General features: G+C 34.3%; 2 protein-coding genes across 3 annotated transcripts in view; both read left to right on the top strand.

Moving 5' to 3' along the window:
* The window catches only part of phgdh (phosphoglycerate dehydrogenase), a 722740-nt gene that overhangs the window by 134681 nt on the left and 566954 nt on the right, over window positions 1-21105 (top strand). The gene's annotated exons all lie outside the window — the stretch shown is intronic.
* arpc2 (actin related protein 2/3 complex, subunit 2) overlaps window positions 1-21105 on the top strand; it is a 33897-nt gene that overhangs the window by 8272 nt on the left and 4520 nt on the right. Inside the window, exons 4-8 of one of the 2 annotated variants that reach the window (XR_015498742.1) lie at window positions 7923-7968; window positions 8056-8242; window positions 11498-11591; window positions 13942-15275; window positions 16995-20035. Coding sequence is in view for 1 of the 2 variants with exons in the window: in NM_212699.1 (NP_997864.1) it covers window positions 7923-7968; window positions 8056-8242; window positions 11498-11591; window positions 13942-14068 (454 nt within the window). In the remaining variant the exon portion in view is untranslated. Of the gene's footprint in view, window positions 1-7922; window positions 7969-8055; window positions 8243-11497; window positions 11592-13941; window positions 15276-16994; window positions 20036-21105 lie in introns of those variants that run through there. The other variant, NM_212699.1, reaches the window with a different exon arrangement.

Here is a 21105-nt window from a genome sequence, read left to right as displayed (position 1 = left end):
CATGAATGAAATGTTCCTGAATGAAAGTGAAACTGCAGTTAAAGTTGAAAAATGAAACGCCTGAAATTACAAATAACTCTGGAGAAAACATGGATAGTGTGGTGATGCAATGATGTTAATGGATCTTTGTGCTATAAAATGTAAGATGGGATCTTAATCATAAAATTGTCGTATTGAGATTATTGAAATCATTAGATTATTGATGTCCATGTGAGCATAGTGACAAGCCCCAACCCTAGAAAAAAGGAGTTCAGTATTTTGAAGACAGCCTTTCCACAGTTCTACAGTTAGTAGTAAGCTAATGTAATTTCATAATGCAAACCTTAAATTCATGCTAACCAACAAATGTTTAAAGGAAATATAATAATGTATTTCAAATATATCAAATATGAATTGATGTTTACTTTAAACTTTAATGAAATTTTTCTATTAAAACTATTATTTTTAAAGATTTTGTCAAGTAAAAGTTTCTTTTAGAGTCATCCACCATAATTTTGTGGCTCAAAAGTATTAGTTCAGGCATCGTTTTGGCACCGGTAACGTTTTAAAAGTATCGATTTAGCACCAGTATCGAAATAACCCCAAACGATACCCAACCCTACTGTCCACGGCTCAAAAAATGGGTTTTGGTGTTTCGTGATCCTTTAAGACATTTTCACTGTTATTTGTTTTTAATTTGTTATTTCATTTTATTATAAGCAAATTGAACCCAAAAGCAAATTGACTTCAAAAATGCTTACTGATCTTAGAGTTTGTGTTAGCATAGCTATGACTCTCTGAGTGAAGCTTTAGACATTAATGCTAGTAATGAAAATACCAAGACCCAAAGCATGAGTGCTGCTCTTCTGCAAAGTGGTAACCTTAAGTGAAGTTTATTTTGAAACTAATTTCGAGAGGATCACGTGCTTGTAATTGCTTGCGGCTAGTCTCGCTTTATTCAATTTATGATTCACCAATCAGACGATTCCTAAGCCACTATAAATACCCTAAGTTCCATATAACAGCCATCTTTGTTTTGAAGAATCCCCCCTTCCACCCCTAATCCTTCTCCTTTCCTAGTTGGGTGGCACGGTGGCCCAGTGGTTAGCACTGTTGCCTCACAGCAAGAACATCACTGGTTCTAGTCCTTACCAAGCCAGTCGATGTGTCTGTGTGCAGTTTACACGTTCTCCCCGTGCTCATGTGGGTTTCCCTCAAATTTCCCGGTTGTCTCCCATCGTCCAAAAACATGCAACTTAAGTTAATTTACTTATCCAGATCAGCACTATAGACATGCTCCTAGTAAGTAGTTATCTCTAAAGAGCAAACACTATCTGTTCATTAGTTACTACAGCAGGGGAGTTCTCGATCTACCTGAGCTCAAACTCCCCTTTCGCCTTTCAAACAGGAGGGAGCCCCGGGCTCGATGATCTTATGAGCTCAGGGCTCTCTCCTGGTACAGCATGCCAAACAAGCTTTATAATCAATCATCAACAAGTGTGAACTCTTGAAAACAAAAAAACCTTACTCAAGACTCTTCTTAATCTTCAAACTAATGATGATCAAACTGGTAACTGTTGCTTTTATTTTCAAAATATTTATTCTGTAATGCAATCTCTTGAAAAGCATGCTGGGAACTACAAATCCATTAGGACATATCTATATTAAAATGTGCTTAATATTACATTTTTTGCAATAAGTAGAAAATATTAAATTATTACAAGTAAATGAATATTAATATTTAACTCTTTCCATTCATTTGTTCATTTTTTTTCGGCTTAGTCCCTTTAATAATCAGGGGTTGCCACAGTGGAATGAACCACCAACTTCTCCAGCAGTGGAGGATGAGTAAATTATGACAGAATTGACATTTTCAGTAAACTATTCCTTTAATAATGTAAACGTCATTATTTTTGCTGTGTTTTCAGTAGTCTCACTTTCCTTTTAAATGCTGTAGAGGTCTTTTACTGTCGCTTTTAATCAATTTAAGAAATCCATAATAAATAAAAGTGTTCATTTCTTTTGAATAACTTAAACAATCCTGTATTTATCTTGTGATTTTTGGATGAAATATGAACTGTATAGTTTAATTTTCTTCTTTTTTTTTGTCTGTTCAGAATAATAGTCCACAAGGACGTCATTGCAGGCTACTAAGCAATTTAGCTAGCAGGTTGCAAGACTGCGTCTGGATTGAGTGGCGTTTGTAGTGTATTGAGACCATTTCATACATGCAGTCCTGAGTTCCTGAGGATGATTATGAAACGCCATAATAAAGTGGCTAATGAGCTGTTTTATTTCACTGATCCTCTTGTGTCATTCTCACACTGTTCTCGTCTTGTGATTTTTACATGTTTCAGCGCAGGCCGATCACATTTATTCACCATGTAAGGGTCTAAAATGACTTGTGGCTTCACTGTGAAACAGGAAGTGTCTATTACTCGCTTTAAATGGGGGAAGTGACATGTTGTAAAAAAAGAAACATGAAACATGGGTTCCTTCTTGAATAAACTTAGCTTGAGCTCAGTTAATATTGAAATCAGCTGCTGTTTCACATTGTAAATAGTTTTGTTAAATTTTTTAAATTTAATTTTTATATTAGTTTATTTTGTTTTTAGCTTTTTTCTGATTTAGTTTATTTTTTGCTTTTTAAAGATTTTCCCATTTAAGTTTTTTTTTCAGATTTTTAAAATTTTTGTTTTATTTTGCTTTTTAAAAATGTATTTATTTTTCGCTTTTTAAAGATTTTTCTATTTAATTTTGTTTCCGATTTTTTTTTATTTCTATTTTTGTTTTGCTTTTTAGAAATTCATTTATTTATTTTTTCGCTTTTTAAAAATGTTCCTGTTTAATTTTTTTCAGATTTTCTATTATTATTTATTTATTTTTTTTGCTTTTAAAAAATGTATGTATTTATTTATTTTTTTTGCTTTTTAAAGATTTTCCTATTTAATTTTTATCGGATTTTATATTTCTATTTTTATTTTTTTCCACTTTTTCCTTTTTTAAATTTTAATTTTTATTTAAAATTATCATTATTGTTATTTTCTTTTTTACAGAATAACTTCCCCTATAATTTAACCTCTTACAGATGAGATAATATAAATATAAAATAATAATATAAAAAGAAAAAAAGAAAAAATTATACAAAATAAATTAATAAATTAACAAAGAGTACTGCCATCATACATTCTTTTCAGGGGTTACCTCAAATTACATTGCTGATAGGTTAATTAACCTCTAAATGAACATACCTTAATATCTTGTAATTCTTTTCCACCTCTTCAAAAAAATATCAGTCTTCATTTCTAGACATGCAGTCATGTTTTCCATTGCATAAAGGCTGATTTATACTTCTGCGTCAAACGCACGCGTATGCTACGGCGTTGACGCATAGCCCTTCGCCGTGGCCGTCGGCGTCGCTGACGTGCACCTCTCAAAAAATGTAACTACATGTCGCAACAACGCGTAGCGCAAGCTCTGTGATTGGTCAGCTTGGTAGCGCTGACGAGTCTGGATTTTTTTTTACAATTTAAAATGGCATCTTTTCTGCTGGAGATACTGTTGGCCAAAAAACAAAAAAACAAAATAGGAAATTAAGAATGTACACATACCCTTAGAAATGTTGACTGTTTTAAAATCTTGACTTTTCCAAACCGCAATATACCTTGAAAATAGTTATCGTCCTATGCCTAATAAGCACACAACTGGGTTGAGAGGTATTTCTATACACCATTTCAATGTGGTGATGTTATTAGCCCATGAACATTTCCTGCTTCTCAGACTATTACATAACTATAACAAAAGTTAATTCAATATACTTGATAAATAATGTTATGACAGCGGTTTAAACATCAATATGTGGACCTTTTGGGGTTCTGGGAAGATATGATAACTAAAAATGTAAAACAGGAAATCCGTTAGGACCATTGTTATTGTTTTCCGGAGCACCCAGAGGAAACCCACGACAACACAGGGAGAACATGCAAACTCCACACAGAAATGCCAACTGACCCAGCCGAGGCTCGACCCAGCAACCTTCCTGCTGTGAGGTGATTGTGCTACCCACTGCACCACCGTGCTGTCACTTTCAAATAATTCAGTAAATAGTTGATTCATTACTTATAGGCCTATTTCTTGGTGAAGTGCCTAAATTGAAATCAGCGCATTTGTTTTTAGGGCAGAATTTTTCTGATAGTCTTGCGGGATCATGGAGTTGAGGTTGATGGGTGGCCTTTTGTTTCCCCCTGCCAATGCAAATAGTTATGCAAAGTTTGTTCCAGCCCTATTCAGCTTTGTCAATGTAAATCAAGCGAATTACCAATGCAAATCAGACGCGGCATCCAGCAAAATCAGCCCTTTACTCGCTGTCTAAATCTGTTATACACAAAGACTCAATCTAAAAATGACCTGCATGATTTATTGAATCTTATCCATAACATATGATATTCTGCTTAAACAGGTGATGAAATAACAGGGTGCTCAAAGCATGATAAAAATGCTAGGAATGAAGCAAGCCTGTGCCTGTTGTTTTTTATTCATAGGTAGTTGACAGGACATGGGTGTCATTCACTAACCAGGAGCAAACTAAAGATGATTCTAAGTCAATTTAATTGAAAAACACCTGTGCAGTAACCGTCCATAAATTAGTACACCCACCCAAGTTTATATGTTTGGGAATAATGTTAAATTAAATATAGTTGTTTTTTTATATGCATTGTAAAAGTATATTAAATAGTGGTGTAACGGATCACATAATTTTTTTTAGTCATGGATCAGCCAAAAAGGGGAGACAAATGTAATTTGCCTTGCATTTTTTACAAAAACCCATACAGGGTTCATACGGTCATGGAAAACCTAGAACAGGGGTTCCCAAACTTTTCAGCACGCGACCCCTAAAATAACAATGCCAGTGACTCGCGACCCCCAATATCCTCTGAGGTGGTTATAAATACAGAAAACTTGCATGCAATGGCGCACACACACACCAATAGACCAAAGTCTATTCTTCGTTTAATTTTTTTAATGTATTTCAGTGCTGTAAATGGGCCAGAAAGTTTAACCTGGTGTTATAAAATCAATCTGCTGCATCTGACGCTATTGCTGTCTTTAATATAATGTATTTACCCCAGGGGTCGCAATTCAATAGAACAAGTAAATAAGCTACTATAGTAACTATAAATGGCTGTTTTTTTCTCTTCAGTTGGTTATGGATAAAATATGGTAATTCTTATGGTCTAATAATAATAATAATAAGTAGATTTTTGGAAATCACCTGGCGATTTCCCCCCCCTTCATTGTTCCGCGACCCCTCAAGGGGTCCCGACCCCCACTTTGAGAACCACTGACCTAGAAAAGTCATGGTATTTTGACATGGCATTTTTCAGGCCTGGAAAAGTTTTGAAACAACAGAAAAACCCACAAAGTTTTGGAAAAGTCATGGAAATTAGTTTAACAAATATCTGTATAGTTGAATTAGGGCTGTTCGATATTGGAAAAATCTGACATTACCATATTTTTTTATTTCTGTGATATATATTGCCATGTAAATTCGATTTCAACAGATGATTTAACAGGTTTATTTGGATTGATTGGGGGGATTTTGTAGAGGAATGAATCTCGAATAATATATAACAAATAAATTACAAGCATAAATAAAATATAGTTTAAAATGAGTAGTAAGTGAATTATAGTTTTCAGGTATTCACTATTCAGGTGCAGATATTGAATAATCAACACTGCAGTGTCTTCATTGTATATTATTTAATCTTTCTTAATGTATTAAAAAAAATTCCTGTGGCCGGATGTTTAAAATCTGAAATATTGAAATGTTCACACAGTCACAGGCCTTCAAGAGACAGTTTACTCAAAGATTAAAACGTACTCACTATTTACTCACTTTTAGCTTGTATTAATGCTATAGGAGTTATTAAGTTATACTCTTTTTGTGTTCATTTAAAAAAAGAAAACTCATAAATGTTTGAAACAAGTGAAGGGTTGTAATGAAAATCGTAAGTAATAATTAGTGGGTGAACTTTCTCTTTAAAAATGCATGCAGATGATAAACTGTTACTCCATTATGATTAAACTCTATATCAAACTATAATCCCAACACTGCATATCCTGCAATGTGACTATTGCGGATGCACACATTGCAATATTGATGCTGAAACGATATATTGTGCAGCTCTAACTTGAATAGGTTAGTTGTCTCTGTCCTTTCTCTCACATTGTTGGTGCTGTGTAAGCATTATCAAAATCCATTTGACATAGATATAAAAACAAATGTAAACTAAATAGATTGTTGCGTGTTCTATGATATGCTGGAATAAATTTGAAGGTCATTGATTTTTTTATTATTTACCATATGCAGATGTTACGTCATGAAAATGTACTTGAAAGTTTTGGAAAAGTCTTGGAAAAGTCATGGAATTTTAGTAGTAAAAATGTGTATGAACCCTTTATATAAAAAAATATGAAAAATTAAAATGAAAAAAAATAATCAGCTGAATAAAAATAAATTGTAGAATATTCAGTATTGTAAAAGTAGGAGTTGCTACTGTTGCTGATAACGCTAAATGTAAAAATCTAACATTTGTAATTTGTACAATCCATGTTTATTTCAGTCTCATTTACAATAAATGATTCAGTTATTCACTCACAAAACTTAATGTTTCACTGCTGGATGTGTCATATTTGAAGAATTATTCAGTGGCATATTTTTGATGGCTGGTTGTCGCCACCTATTGGTTAAATGCAATTACTACGTGCAACTTTCATTCTTGAGCATCAAGTTAAATGCATATGACGGTGATTTTAATCTTTACCATAAACATCAAGGGATCTATACTATAAACTGTTATGCTAGTATTTCTGTGTTACTTGACTGTTTGTAATTTCATGACTCCAAAGACTGAAGACTGAATCTATTAGGATGAATAAACGTATGCAAATCACCATCATTTATAATTTGTTGAAAAGTTCCCAATCTTTTAATGATTAAGCATGCAGCTTACACTGATTGCATTAATGCAGGTAAAACAAGTAGCGACAGAAAACACCTTTAATAACCTAAGAAAACCCCCACATCCTAAATAACCTACCACAACTTCTTCCTTCATTACATTTTACAGGAAAGCCTAAATGCTTTCATACATGTGGTTTGATGGATCTCTCTGTGATTGTTACGAATTTAGGTTTAATCCAGAAGTAAAAAATAAAATGTTTTAATCCGCTGGTCATGTGTGTTCCACATGGTTGTGATCACAAATCGACCATGATCCGCTACACGCCTAATATTAAATGCAGTTGTCTGATTGCTTAAATGTTTTTGGAAAAATATGTGTGCAATTATGTTCCATCTTCATTGTGCAAAACGTTCATGTAAAAATGCCACTCGTACTTTATCTGTCCTGTGTTTTGCCTATTAAAATTAATGACATTTTGGTAGCATATTAAATATGTATTTAATACAAAATGCAAAAAATCTAAATTTTTAAAAGCTGTATTATATTTTCGTTTGTATAGATGCTTAAACACATTTTTGTCTTTGATCCATGCAAAGTTTTATTGTTCATCCATTCATTTTCCTTCGGCTTACTCCCTTTATTCATCAGGGGTCACCACAGCGGAAATGCCAACTGACCCAGCCGGGTCTTGAAATAGCGACCTTCTTGCTGTGAGGCGACGGTGCTAACCACTGAGCCCCCGTGTCACCCCTATTTATTGTCAGAATTTTAATTTAAACCTTTATTTTGCTCTTTTTTTGTGTTCTTTTTTAAACAGTGTCATTTTATACTTGTATAAAAAATCTATAAAGGATGTTTAATTCCCATTTTAAGTAAATTTACATAAATATTTTCACATTATTCATAAAACTAGAGTTTTTGTTAAATTAATTACAATTTTAAAAAAGATTTGTCACCTTTAAATTGGTTGTGTTTCAGTTGCTGAAGCGCGTTTATGGAAATTTCCTCGTGGCACCAGAAGACGGTGAGCCAAACTTTGTTTATTATTGTCTTTATTTTTATTTTTACAGTAGAATTAGTAGTTTGATGGTTTTTTTCCCCCTCTTTGAAGGCTACAACATTTCACTGCTCTTCGACCTGGACGCTCTTCCACCCAATAAAGAGGAGATGATCCACCAGGCTGGGATCCTAAAGAGAAACTGCTTCGCTTCCGTCTTCGAGAAGTACTTCAAGTTTCAGGAGGAGGGTCGCGATGGCGAGAAAAGAGCCGTTGTTCATTACAGGGACGACGAGTCGATGTAAGATACTGAGAGTTCCTTCAAACTGTTTTCATAATCAGCTAGTCAAGTGATTGTTTTTTAGGTTAAAAACATTAGCTCTTAAACATTAGCTCTTCTACATTTAGTCGATAAAACATGTAATGAATTTTTCATGCATGAAATGTATACAGTAAAGTCAGAATTATTAGCCCCCTTTTAAGATACTTCTATAGAGCTTAAAGTGGCATTTAAAGACTTAACTAGGGTAATTAGGCAAATCATTGAATAACGCTGGTTTATTCTGTAGACAATTGGGAAAAAAATACCTTAAAATGGTTTAAAACAAATTAAAAATTGCTTTTATTCTAGCCGAATTACAACAAATAAGATTTTCTACAGAAGAAAAAATATTATAGGAAATGCTCAAAAAAAATAACTTGGGAAATATTAAAAAAAGAAAAACGAATTGACAGAAGGGTTAATAATTCTGACTTCAACTGTATACGCAAGATTTTAAATTGTTATATATTAAGCAGCAACATTCATATCAAATGTTAATTTAAACAGTTAATAAATCATAGCTTAGACATACCTTTAAACATGAATCATCATCATCAGCAACGATTGAAAAAAAGATCATTAATTGAGGACCAGGATTTGTAAACAAAAGATCGACATAACTGAAAAATCATATCAAATAGATTTTAACCCTTGTGGGGTGTTGGGGATGTTTTCATCCTATCTGGGGGGATTTTAAAGGGTCACGAACCACCAAAACACATTTTTGAGCTGTTGATCAGTATTTTTTGAGCTGTTGAGCTGTATTTCAAGCAAATCCGTACTTCCGGTTTGAAATGAATTTTTGAAGCTGCGTCACGGTCATGACACAATAGCGTTGTATTCCAGCGTGCAGACTGGACATCTGTGCCAGAGTGAGTCTTATTACGTCTTACAGTGTTGCATTAATGCATGAGTAAGGCTTGGTTCAAACCAATCAGCGCGCTCTATTGTGCAACTTCATTAATATTCATTGCTGTCAGAGTGTAGACGGCAGAGCCGCCACGTTGTATTTTTAAAACAAGCGTGAAGTGTTGCTTTTATAGTTTGCTGTCGTTAAGTTTTGTTTTCATTTTCCCTCTGTGAGAGCGCAGACTCACGCGTGGATTAATAGTGTACACGATGCTCGACAACAATAACTTATGTGTCTAAGGAGGAACATTGTTTACCTGAGAGCTGTTCTCATCTGCAAACGCTGAGATCTGGATTCGCTTGTAGTCTCCTCTAAATAAAGACGCGGCTCTAGTTACTGGTGATTGTCCTGTCTCTACAGATTTGGTAAGTGGGCGACCAGTGCTCTTTGTTTATTCAGTTCGTATTTTATTCGTATCAAACAAACTATTGCACCGAGTGTAAACAAGTTAGCATTAACAGTTACAACCAAACTATAACCTCGTGTTGGATTTTGTGACTGGAATAACACACGCGGCTTTCTGACACTACCTGCCGTGTGCATCTAAGTTTCCGGGAAATGCTGAGTTTTTTTTTCTCTCATTCGCCGTGCGGTATCAAACATTGCATGAAAAATACACTCTTAGAGCAGTTCCTCGAATCAAATATCTCGTTTGTCGGAAGGGACATGAATGAATTCCCTGAATGAAAGAGCCAAACTGCAGTTAAAGTCCACCATTTAATAATTTGGCAAATAATTCGACAACAGATGTCCATGTAAACACAGTCACATTGTCCGCTGTGGTTGTGTGTTTTGACTCTGAAACTCCCGCTTGCCCAAATAGACACTCCCACACCAAGCCTCTTTTCTTCCTCCGACACTCCCCCCTAAACAGAGCTGGACACGCCCACTTTTCTGACTTTTTCCAAAGTAGAGGTGTGAAAACACCCTGCTGAAACGAGGGGGTTTCATGGCCCTTTAAGTCTTTATTTGGCCAGGACCTTTTCAGTGTTTTTAGCTAGCAGAATGATTTTTGTTGACAAATCTTACTTTGACACATATTTTAAGAAAATGCTTTGAATTTAAAAAAATGTCAATGATACACTCTGAGCAATTTTACTACCCTTTTGTTATTGTTATGTTGGGAAAACATCCACTGAATTACACTGCTGTAAAAATGCATCAGATTAATTAAAACATTTTTTTTTTGCATAAATCTGTTAATCAACCTCAGGCCTCATCAAAACTACTAAATTGTTTAGAAAAGTTACTCTTTTTTTGCCAAATTCATAAATGATGTCACTGATTTGGTGAAAAAAAAAACACAAAATGGTGTATTTTCAATAGAAAAGGTAATTGTGGACTGGATTTTTTTTTACCTTTTATCAAAGTCTTGGACATATGAAGCAATATTGGCTTTGATGCATTGCTTTTGATTAATTAAAAAAAAATTTCTCCCAAATTTACTGTTGATGGCTGTTTTTGCCCCATTGACTTCTATTATAACCACTTTTTTTTATCACAAAACCATGACATCATATAATCATGCATTTTTGATTGTTGGTGGTTTTCCCAGTTGGGAGGAGGTCAAATTAGTAATTTTTACTGTTGATCATCAATTGGCACTATTAACCCTTTAGATAGGTCTGTGCAAAAAAGCTGAGTTTACTGGATTTTATATAGAGTACGACAGCAAATTAAAGTGTATGTGTGTCTGTATGTGAGAGTGACCTTTAAGCACTTAGTTCAATGTGTCTGAGGAAAATCTAAATATGCATCTCACCTCTCGGAACTACATGGAGTAAACAAAAACAAAGACTGTATATTTATGCAACATCAAATATGGTTATAATGGAAGTCAATGGGGCAAAAACAGCCACCAGCAGTAAATTAGGGAGAAATTTTTAAATCTAACCATGCATCAAAGCCAATGTTGTTACTAATCGTTCACATGTCCAAGACCGTGATAAAAGGTAAAAAAAATCTGGTTCACAATTACTTTTTATATTAAAAATACGTCATTTTGTGTGTTTTTTCACTAATTCAGTAATATAATTTATGAATAATTACAAAAATATACCACAAAATTCTGTCTGTCTGTCTGTCTGTCTGTCTGTCTGTCTGTCTGTCTGTCTGTCTGTCTGTCTGTCTGTCTGTCTGTCTGTCTGTCTATCTATCTATCTATCTATCTATCTATCTATCTATCTATCTATCGCTATGTGCTAAATACGTTAAAATTCATTCTAGGCATTTGTTTGTAATAAACTGTGCCGAACAGGATCTATGTTCAGTGTAATCCAGCTCTAATCTCTCCTGTGCCTGTGTGTTTTTCTTTTTGGTTTCAGGTATATTGAGGCAAAGAAAGACCGAGTGACTGTTGTGTTCAGCACAGTGTTCAAGGATGACGATGATGTCATCATTGGGAAAGTCTTCATGCAGGTTGGCTCTCTTTCTGTTAATTTTCTTGAACAGCTCTCTGTTTGCTGGAAATGTTGAAATGCATACCTTTTTGTTATCCAGGTATTTTTACACCCAGGTAAATGACAAGGTGAAACCACCGAATGTCAAACACTGCTGTCATTCCTGTATTTACAGAGTGCAGTGCTGTCATTTAGACTGATCTCAACATTTATGAGCTCACTGTTAACACTTTACTGCTGTGTGCTTTTCACAATGTTTGATGACTTTTTATGTCATTGTTACACACAGTAAATAAAGTGTAGTATTTTGGAGATGTAAACATTGATTATTATTATTTTTGCACTGATTAATTTCATAAAACTCTTACTAGGAATTGTGCGTTGGTGCATAAAGCACATTTTAAAATGTAAAGGGGTAGTTCACCCAAAAATAAATATTTATTTTTCACCATTTCTCACTCTCATTTGGTTTCAACGTTATATGAGCTTCTTTTTTTGTCCAGCACAAAAAGAGGATAATGTTGGAAACCTGTAACCAATGACGTCCATAGCAGATTTTTTTTTTCAATGGAAATCAATGGTGACCCTCATTTGTTTACAACCCTTTATGAGTTTTTTTTTTACATTGAAGATTATCTGAAGAATGTTGAAAACCAGTAACCATTGACTTCCGTAGTAGGAAAATATTATGGAAATCAATGTTTACCCTCATTTAGTTCCAAAGCTTTATGTGTTTTACTTTTTCATTGAACACAAAATAAATATAATCTGAATAATGTTGGAAACCTGTAACTATTGACCTTATTGCATTGATTCTTATAGTAAGAGTTTTGTAAAATAATCAATGCAAAAAATAAATAAATAAATAAATAAATAATCACTGTTTATATCTCCAAAATACTATTTAGATATGAAATATACACTCACTGGCCGCTTTATTAGGTACACCTTGCTAGTACAGGGTTGGAGCCCCTTTTGCTTTCACAACTGCCTTCATCCTTTGTGGCATAGATTCAACAGTACTGGAAATATCCTGAGATTTTTGTTCATATTGACATAATAGCATCACACAGTTGCTGCAGATTTGTCGGCTACACATACCACATACCACATGCCAAAGGTGCTCTGTTGGGTTAAGTCTGGTGACTGTGGAGGCCATTTGAGTACAGTGAACTCATTGTCATGTTCATGAAACCAGTCTGAGATGATTCACGCTTTATGACATGGTGTGTTATCCTGCTGGAAGTAGCCATCAGAAGATGGGTACACTGTGGTCATAAAGAGATGGTCAGCAACAATACTCAGGTAGGCTGTGGTGTTAGCACAATGCTTTATTGGTACTAATGGGCCCAAAGTGTGCCAAGAAAATATCCCCCACACCATTACACCACCACCGCCGGCCTGAACCTTTGGTACAGTCCATGCTTTCATAGGGTTGATGGCAAATTCTGACCCTACCCTCCTAATATCTCAGCAGAAATCGAGACTCATCAGACCAGGCAACGTTTCTCCAATCTTCTGTTGTCCAGTTTTAGTGAGCCTGTGTGAATTGTAGCCTCAGTTTCCTGTTCTTAGCTGACAGAAGTGGCACCCGGTGTGGTTTTCTGCTGCTGTAGCCCATCCGGCTCACGGTTGGATGTGTTTTGCATTCAGATGCTCTTCTGCAGACCTAGGTTATAACGAGTGGTTATTTGAGTAACGGTTGTCTATCTATCAGCTGGAACCAGTCTAGCCATTCTCCTCTGACCTCTGGTATCAAGAAGGCATTTGTGCCCACAGACCACCGCTTACTGGATATTTTCTCTTTTTTCAATCATTATCTGTATATCCTTGAAATGGTTGTATATGGAAATCCCAGTAGATCAGCAGTTACTGAAATACTCAGACCTCATGCCACATTTAAATCACCTTTCTTCCCCATTCTGATGCTCGGTTTGAACTGCAGCAGATTGTCTTGTCCATGTCTACACACCTAGTTGCTGCCATGTGATTGGCAGATCGAAAATTTGAGTTAGCAAGCAATTGGACAGGTGTACCTAATAAAGTGGCCAGTGAGTGTATATTATGTCAAAACAACTTTTATTTTGGTTGCGATTGATCATAATTTGTCTTTACCACTATTATTTTGTCCTACTGCACTTGTAGATTTTTACATTTATTTATATATTTTAAGAATAAGCAAGTTAAGAACGAGTAAAAGAGTTTGTAAGACAAATCTTAATTTAATTTGTCAGGAGTTAATTTGTCATGTTTATCATGAATTATTTAGGATATTATAACTCAAAATAATGTTGAATAGTCTTAGATTATTATATGTTTTTGTTTTTTTCTTCAGTATTTCCTCATATGTTTGTCTCTGTTGTGTTCAGGAGTTTAAGGAGGGCCGCAGGGCGAGTCACACGGCTCCTCAGGTGCTGTTCAGTCACCGAGAGCCGCCTCTGGAGCTGAAGGACACTGACGCCGCAGTGGGGGACAACATCGGATACATCACCTTCGGTTTGTACAATAAGCTTACATACAGTTGAAGTCATAATTATTAGACCTCCTGAATTAGTAACCCCCCTGTATATTTTTAGAAGATTTTTTCAACACATTACTAAATATAATAGTTTTAATAACTCATTTCTAATAACTGATTTATTTTATCTTTGCCATGATGACAGTAAATAATATTGTACAAAATGTTTCAATATACTAATATTCAGCTTAAAGTGACATTTAAAGGCTTAATTGTGTTAATTAGGTTAATTAGGCAAGTTATGGTAATCAGGCAAGTCATTATATAACAGTGGTTTGTTCTGTAGACAATAAAGTTGTCTTGCCAACTTTCTACTTTAAACAGAAGCTCTCTACACTTGCCCTGCCTCTAAGCTTTTCTGATTGATCCACTGCTATGAAACTGACAGTAATGAGCGTAACAGTCATCCGTCTAACACACTAACAATTGGAGAGGATAAATGCATTGTGTGAATGGCCCCTTATCCTACCCAATACCCAACCCTAACTACTAATAACAAGCAGCAAATTAAGAGTTTATTTGGCAAAATCCATTGTTTTTAATTTATTAGTAAGAAGTGTACCTTAACATTACAGAATGTTCTGTTATTTAAATTGCAAATATATGCAAATGATCAGCTATCTATTTAGACAATGCCTCATTTGCATATTTTGAGATTTTTAAAAATTACACAAAAGCACACACATCAGTCTCAAATGGGTGCTCAACCAAAAAAAAAGAACAGAAAAGCAAATATAAAGGCAATAGCAATAATATAAAGGCACCAAAGCTACAAAAGTATCACATTTTCAATCAATTAAGGTGATATACAAAAATGTTTGCAATTCTTAATGTGATTATTTTACCTTTGAAGTGTGGTGATTCCTATAAGTTTAAAACAATTCTGTCACACTTTAGTTTGGATCCCAATTTTCGCTTTTCTTACTACAGTAGTTAGTCACATATTAAGATATTGGCTGTTTATTAATACTTATAAAGTAGATATTCTGCATGATCTTATTCTGCACTCTTATCCTATACCTGATATCTAACCCTAACTATCTTAATTACGAATAAAATGCAGCAAATTAGCAGTTTATTGAGGCAAAAGACATTATCAGTGCTTTATTAGTAAGAATTGAACTTTAAAATAAAGTGTTACTTAATGTTCTGTCACTCATTTTACAAATATATGCATATTATAGGGTTGGGCATCTAAGCTATAATGCCGATCCGATACGCATCTCGATACAAAGAATACGATCCGATATATTAGCGATACATTTGTGACATATTGAGATGCGACACGATACGATTCACACCCATATCACGATACAATGCGATAATTCAGCACTAACTTATTAGATCAAGTTTATGAGATGATGTGAAAGAGGATGCTGTGCCATTGAATGAGTTTGATTCATTATTTATTAACCAAGCAAAACCAAGACTATTTTTACAAACTGGCTTTTCTCTCAGAGCCAGAGTGTCAGTTTACAGTAGAGGGCCATTTTAGAACCTATAGCACATATTATTTAAGTATTTTCAAGATAAACAGAATGTATAAGTGCAGTATATATTAAAATATATATATTTGCACTCTTTCAACATAAAGGTTTAGCATTGCACAACAAGAATTGTGATTTAACTTTTCAACTATGAAAACAAGTTTTACAAAGATATATTGTGCTACTGAATATTCAAAACTTAAGGTCGTGAACTAGCAGTGTTATGCTGCGTTGAAACATCACTGTCACTGTAAACAACAGGCTAATAAAAATATAACAAACCAGCAATCTTCTTGCTGTGAGGTGGTCAAACTACCCACTGTGCCACCGTGACACCCAATTATTTTTATCATTATTATTATTAATATTATTATTATTATTATAATTAAATAAAAATTAACAGAAGGAGGTGTTCAAAACCTTCGTTCTCCGTGAGGCTGAATAAATATCTTTGCAGATGAACAGGGCCGGCACGTCCATAGAGGCGACCTAGGCGGCCGCCTAGGGCGGCAGTATAGAGAGGGCGGCGTCCGCAACACCCCCCTTACCACCCACATCCTCAGTTATGTCCGCAACACCTCCATCAGCGCCCGCTTGTCCTCAGTTATATCCGCGCATAGGGTGGCAGAATAGAGGTCCGCGACACCCGCGTCCTTAGTTATATCCGTGCATAGGGCGGAAGAATAGAGGTCCGCGACACCCGCTTGTCCTCAGTTATATCCGCGCATAGGGCGGAAGAATAGAGGTCCGCGACACCGGCGCGTCCTCGGTTATATCCGCGCATAGGGCGGCAAAATAGAGGTCCGCGACACCGGCGCGTCCTCAGTTATATCCGCGCATAGGGCGGCAGAATTGAGGTCCACTGGAAGATGGAGCTTTCACAACAACACCGTGGCGCCGCTTCAAGTGAGATTTCAGATTAGTCGTACTGCCCGCGTATTTTACAGATGCGCGGCACATTTTGCAAATTGCATCTGTCCTGTCATGTCGTCCATCCTTAAATCCATAATGTTGCCATACTTAAGATTTAAAACTCAGTGGGGAATAAAATGATTGTTTTGCTTCTCGCGCTTTCTGAGGGCGCACCACTAGCTTCATCCGCACACCTGATACACTGAGTTGTAGTGAAAGTGTACACATCCGCAAATCCGTTGCTAAGGCTTACTTTATGTAGGTCGATTAAATTATGCGCCAAAAACAGGTTGACAACACTTGTTAATAAATAAAAATACATTCTATATTAAAAATATAAGCTGTATCTCGGAAAAACCGATGCATCTCGCAAAAACCGATGCATCTCGATTTGCTTCCAAAATTTCATTCATCCTCTGCTGCTCAACCGATGCACTCGCATCGTGCACGCGCATGACCGCGTATCGATACATATCGATTAATCTTCCCATCCCTAGCATATTAGCATGTGTTTATTTAAGCAATGCCTCATTTGCATGTTTAGAACTTTAAAAAACTTGCACAAAAGCATGTACATCAGTTTAAAAAAGGAGCTACATTAAACGTACATTAAAGGGCCATGAAACCCCCTTGTTTCAGCAGGGTGTTTTCACACCTCTACTTTGGAAAAAGTCAGAAAAGTGGGCGTGTCCAGCTCTGTTTAGGGGGGAGTGTCGGAGGAAGAAAAGAGGCTTGGTGTGGGAGTGTCTATTTGGGCAAGCGGGAGTTTCAGAGTCAAAACACACAACCACAGCGGACAATGTGACTGTGTTTACATGGACATCTGTTGTCGAATTATTTGCCAAATTATTAAATGGTGGACTTTAACTGCAGTTTGGCTCTTTCATTCAGGGAATTCATTCATGTTCCTCCCGACAAACGTGATATTTGATTCGAGGATCTTCTCTAAGCGTGTATTTTTCATGCAATGTTTGATACCGCACGGCGAATGAGAGAAAAAAAAACTCAGCATTTCCCGGAAACTTAGATGCACACGGCAGGTAGCGTCAGAAAGCAGCGTGTGTTATTCCGGTCACAAAATGCGGTGCAAACATGTTTGCACTCAGTGCAATAGTTAACTTAATTCGATACGAACAAACTGAATAAACAAAGAGCACTGGTCGCTCACTTACCAAATCTGTAGAGACAGGACAATCACCAGCAACTAGAGCCGCGTCTTTATGAAGAGAAGACTACAAGCGAATCCGGATTTCAGCGTTTGCAGATGAGAACAGCTCTCAGGTAAACAATGTTCCTCCTTAGACACGTAAGTTATTGTTGTCGAGCGTCGCGTACACTATTAATCCACACGTGATCCAGATGAGCTCTCACAGAGAGAAAATGAAAACGAAACTTAATGGCAGCAAACTATAAAAGCAACACTTCACGCTTGTTTTGCCAACACAACGTGGCGTCTCTGTGGTGTAAACACTGTGACACTAATGAATATTAATAAAGTTGCACAATAGAGCGAGCTCATTGGTTTGAACCAAGCCTTACTCATGCATTAATGCAACACACTGTTAGACGTAATAAGACTCACTCTGGCACAGACGCCCAGTCTGCACGCTGGAATACAACGCTATTATGTCATGACCGTGACGCAGCTTCAAAAATTCGTTTCAAACAGGAAGTACGAATTTGCTTGAAATAACGCAAAAACAACCAATTTACACTATTTAGTGAAATATAGGTGTCCTAATAGTGTTTTTAGCAGTGTGGGACACATATACGACTGTCAACAGCTCAAAAAATGTGTTTTGGTGTTTCGTGACCCTTTAAAATAAATGTTCTGTCGGTACCAGTGGTGTAGTGGTTAGTGCGTCGACACATGCACTCCGGTGCTCGAGGCGACCCGGGTTCGATTCCGCCTCGCGGTCCTATGCCGATCTTTCCCTTCTCTCTGCTCCCCATGCTTTCCTGTCAATTCTCTCTACTGTCCTATCAAAAATAAAGGTGAAAACCCCGAAAAAATAATTATAAAAATTTAAAAATTAAAAATTAAATGTTCTGTCATTTGTATTACAAATAAATGCAAATAAATGTTTATTTACTTAATGCTTCATTTGCATATTTACAGATTTAAAACATTACACAAAAGCACACACATCAGTCTCAAATGGGTGCTCAACTCTTAAAAAAAAAAGTACCAAAAAGCAAATATAAAGGCGATATAAACACCAAAGCTAAAAAAGTATCACGTTCAATTAAATTAGGCATTATAAAAATCTTTGCAATTCTTAATGTAAGTATTTAACCTTTAAAGTGTGGTGATTCATATAAGTTATGTTTTTTTTTCTGTCACACTTTAGTTTGGATCCCAATTTTCGCTTTTCCTACTACAGTAGTAAGTCACATATTAAGATATTGGCTGTTTATTAATACTTATAAAGTAGATATTCTGCATGATCTTATTCTGCACTCTTATCATATACCTGGTATCTAACCCTAACTATCTTAATTACTATTAAAATGCAGCAAGTTAGCAGTTTATTGTGGCAAAAGACATTAGTGATTTATTAGTAAGAATTAAACTTTAAAATAAAGTGTTACTTAATGTTCTGTTACTCATTTTACAAATATATGCAAATTAGCATGTGTTTATTTAAACAATGCCTCATTTGCATGTTTAGAACTTGCATAAAAGCATGCACATGAGTCTCAAATTGGAGCTACATTAAACATTTACATTAAAATAACATGTTTTGTCGTTTAGATTACAAATATATGCAAATAAATGTGTATTTACTTAATGCCTCATTTGCATATTTACAGATTTAAAACATTACACAAAAGCGCACACATCAGTCTCAAATGGGTGCTACATTAAACATTAAAATAAAATGTTCTGCCGTTTATATTACAAATATATGCAAATTACTGCATATTTATTTAGACAATGCCTTATTTACGTATTTAGAGATTTAAAACATTGCATAAAAGCACACACATCAGTCTGAAATGGGTGCTCAACTCTAAAAAAAAAAGTACAACAGAGCAAATATAAAGGCGATATAAACACCAAAGCTCAAAAGTATCACATTTTCAATTAAATTTGTCATTATAAATATGTTTGCAATTCTTAATGTGATTAATCAACCATGGTAGTATGATGATTCATTTTAGTTAACTATTTTTTTTACCCTATTACATCTTTATTGTGTTAAAAATACACCCTAAACAAAGCTCTGCTGTTTACCTGTGACAGGTGCAGTGTGTATTTGCATTCGCTTCAATAGAGCAAACGCCCAGCTTTTCTCTTCATGGCCGTTACACAAACCTACTAATGAATAAAATAAAGGCACCACACCCTCGACATCAAAGCCAACAGTGTTTACCAGCTTTACTCCACTTCAGTTTTTCATGAAACCCGGAAGACTCTGGAGCCATGCAAAGTTTGCTGGGAGCTCGTTAACTTCTGTTTTATTTGTTCTTTTTGTTCTTGTTATTTATGCTACTTAAAAAAAAAAAATGAAAACTGCGTTTAGTTATTCAAATTGATGTTTTAAAAAGAGAAACGTGTTGTCTGTTATTATCTATTTCTAGAACAAACTTAACCTATCTAAAATACCATCAACTTAATTGAGAAGCAAAACGACTATTTTGTTATTTTATATTTAATTTGTGAATTTATTTTAATTTAATATTATTGTTAATTTTTTATATTTAATTTATACTATTGTTAATTTTTTATATTTAATTTCATTTATTTATTTAGTTTATGTAATTAAATTATTTAATTGTTTAATAATTATTTAATTGCATTTTGTATTTTATTTTGTATTATATTTTATTTTATTTAGTGGATTTTATTTTATTGTTTAATTATTTTATATTTAAATAAATTTTGTATTTAATTAAATTAAATATTTTTACATTTATTTTTTATTTATTTTGTATTTTTTTAAATATTTTATTTAATTTTTAATTTTATTGAATTTGATTATTTATTTTTTTATTGTTTACTTATTTTACATTTTATAACATTTTGTATTTAATTAAATTATTTTCAATTGAATTAAATTATTTTCTATTTTATTTTGAATTTATTTTCTATTTTTTATTTTATTGATTTTTTTATTGTATTGCATTGTTTAATTATTTTTTATTTTATTTCTTTGTTTAATTATTTAATATTTAATTTAGTATTTAGTTTAATTTTTTTATTTTATTGTTTATATTTAATGTTATTATTAAATTTTTTGTTTAATTATTTTATATTTAATTTAATTTTGCATTTAATGTAATTATTTAATTTATTTAGGATATTTTTGTAATTATTTTACTTATGCAGACTTTTGCAATACTAAATATATATTTCTATTATTAATTTTTTAAATTATTAAGTTTATAACTTATTTTTATGTTTGCAACCTAAAACCTTAATAGTAAAAATTACTTGTTATATCTCTTCTCAACAGGGAAAATCACCAACAATCAAGAAAACACAACTATATGGTGGCATGACTTTGCAATTAAAAAATGTCAATGGGGCAAAAACAGCCACCAACATAACGAAAGGGTAACCAATTTACCAAGAGTGTATTGTTGAGTTTTAAAAAATATATTTTTAAAGC

This window comes from Danio rerio, chromosome 9 (genome assembly GCF_052040795.2).
Source record: "Danio rerio strain M-AB ecotype USA chromosome 9, GRCz13ab, whole genome shotgun sequence".
Taxonomy (NCBI): Eukaryota; Metazoa; Chordata; class Actinopteri; order Cypriniformes; family Danionidae; genus Danio; species Danio rerio.
The sequence above is the reverse complement of the archived record's forward strand: the minus strand, read 5'-3'. Positions and strand labels throughout refer to the sequence as shown.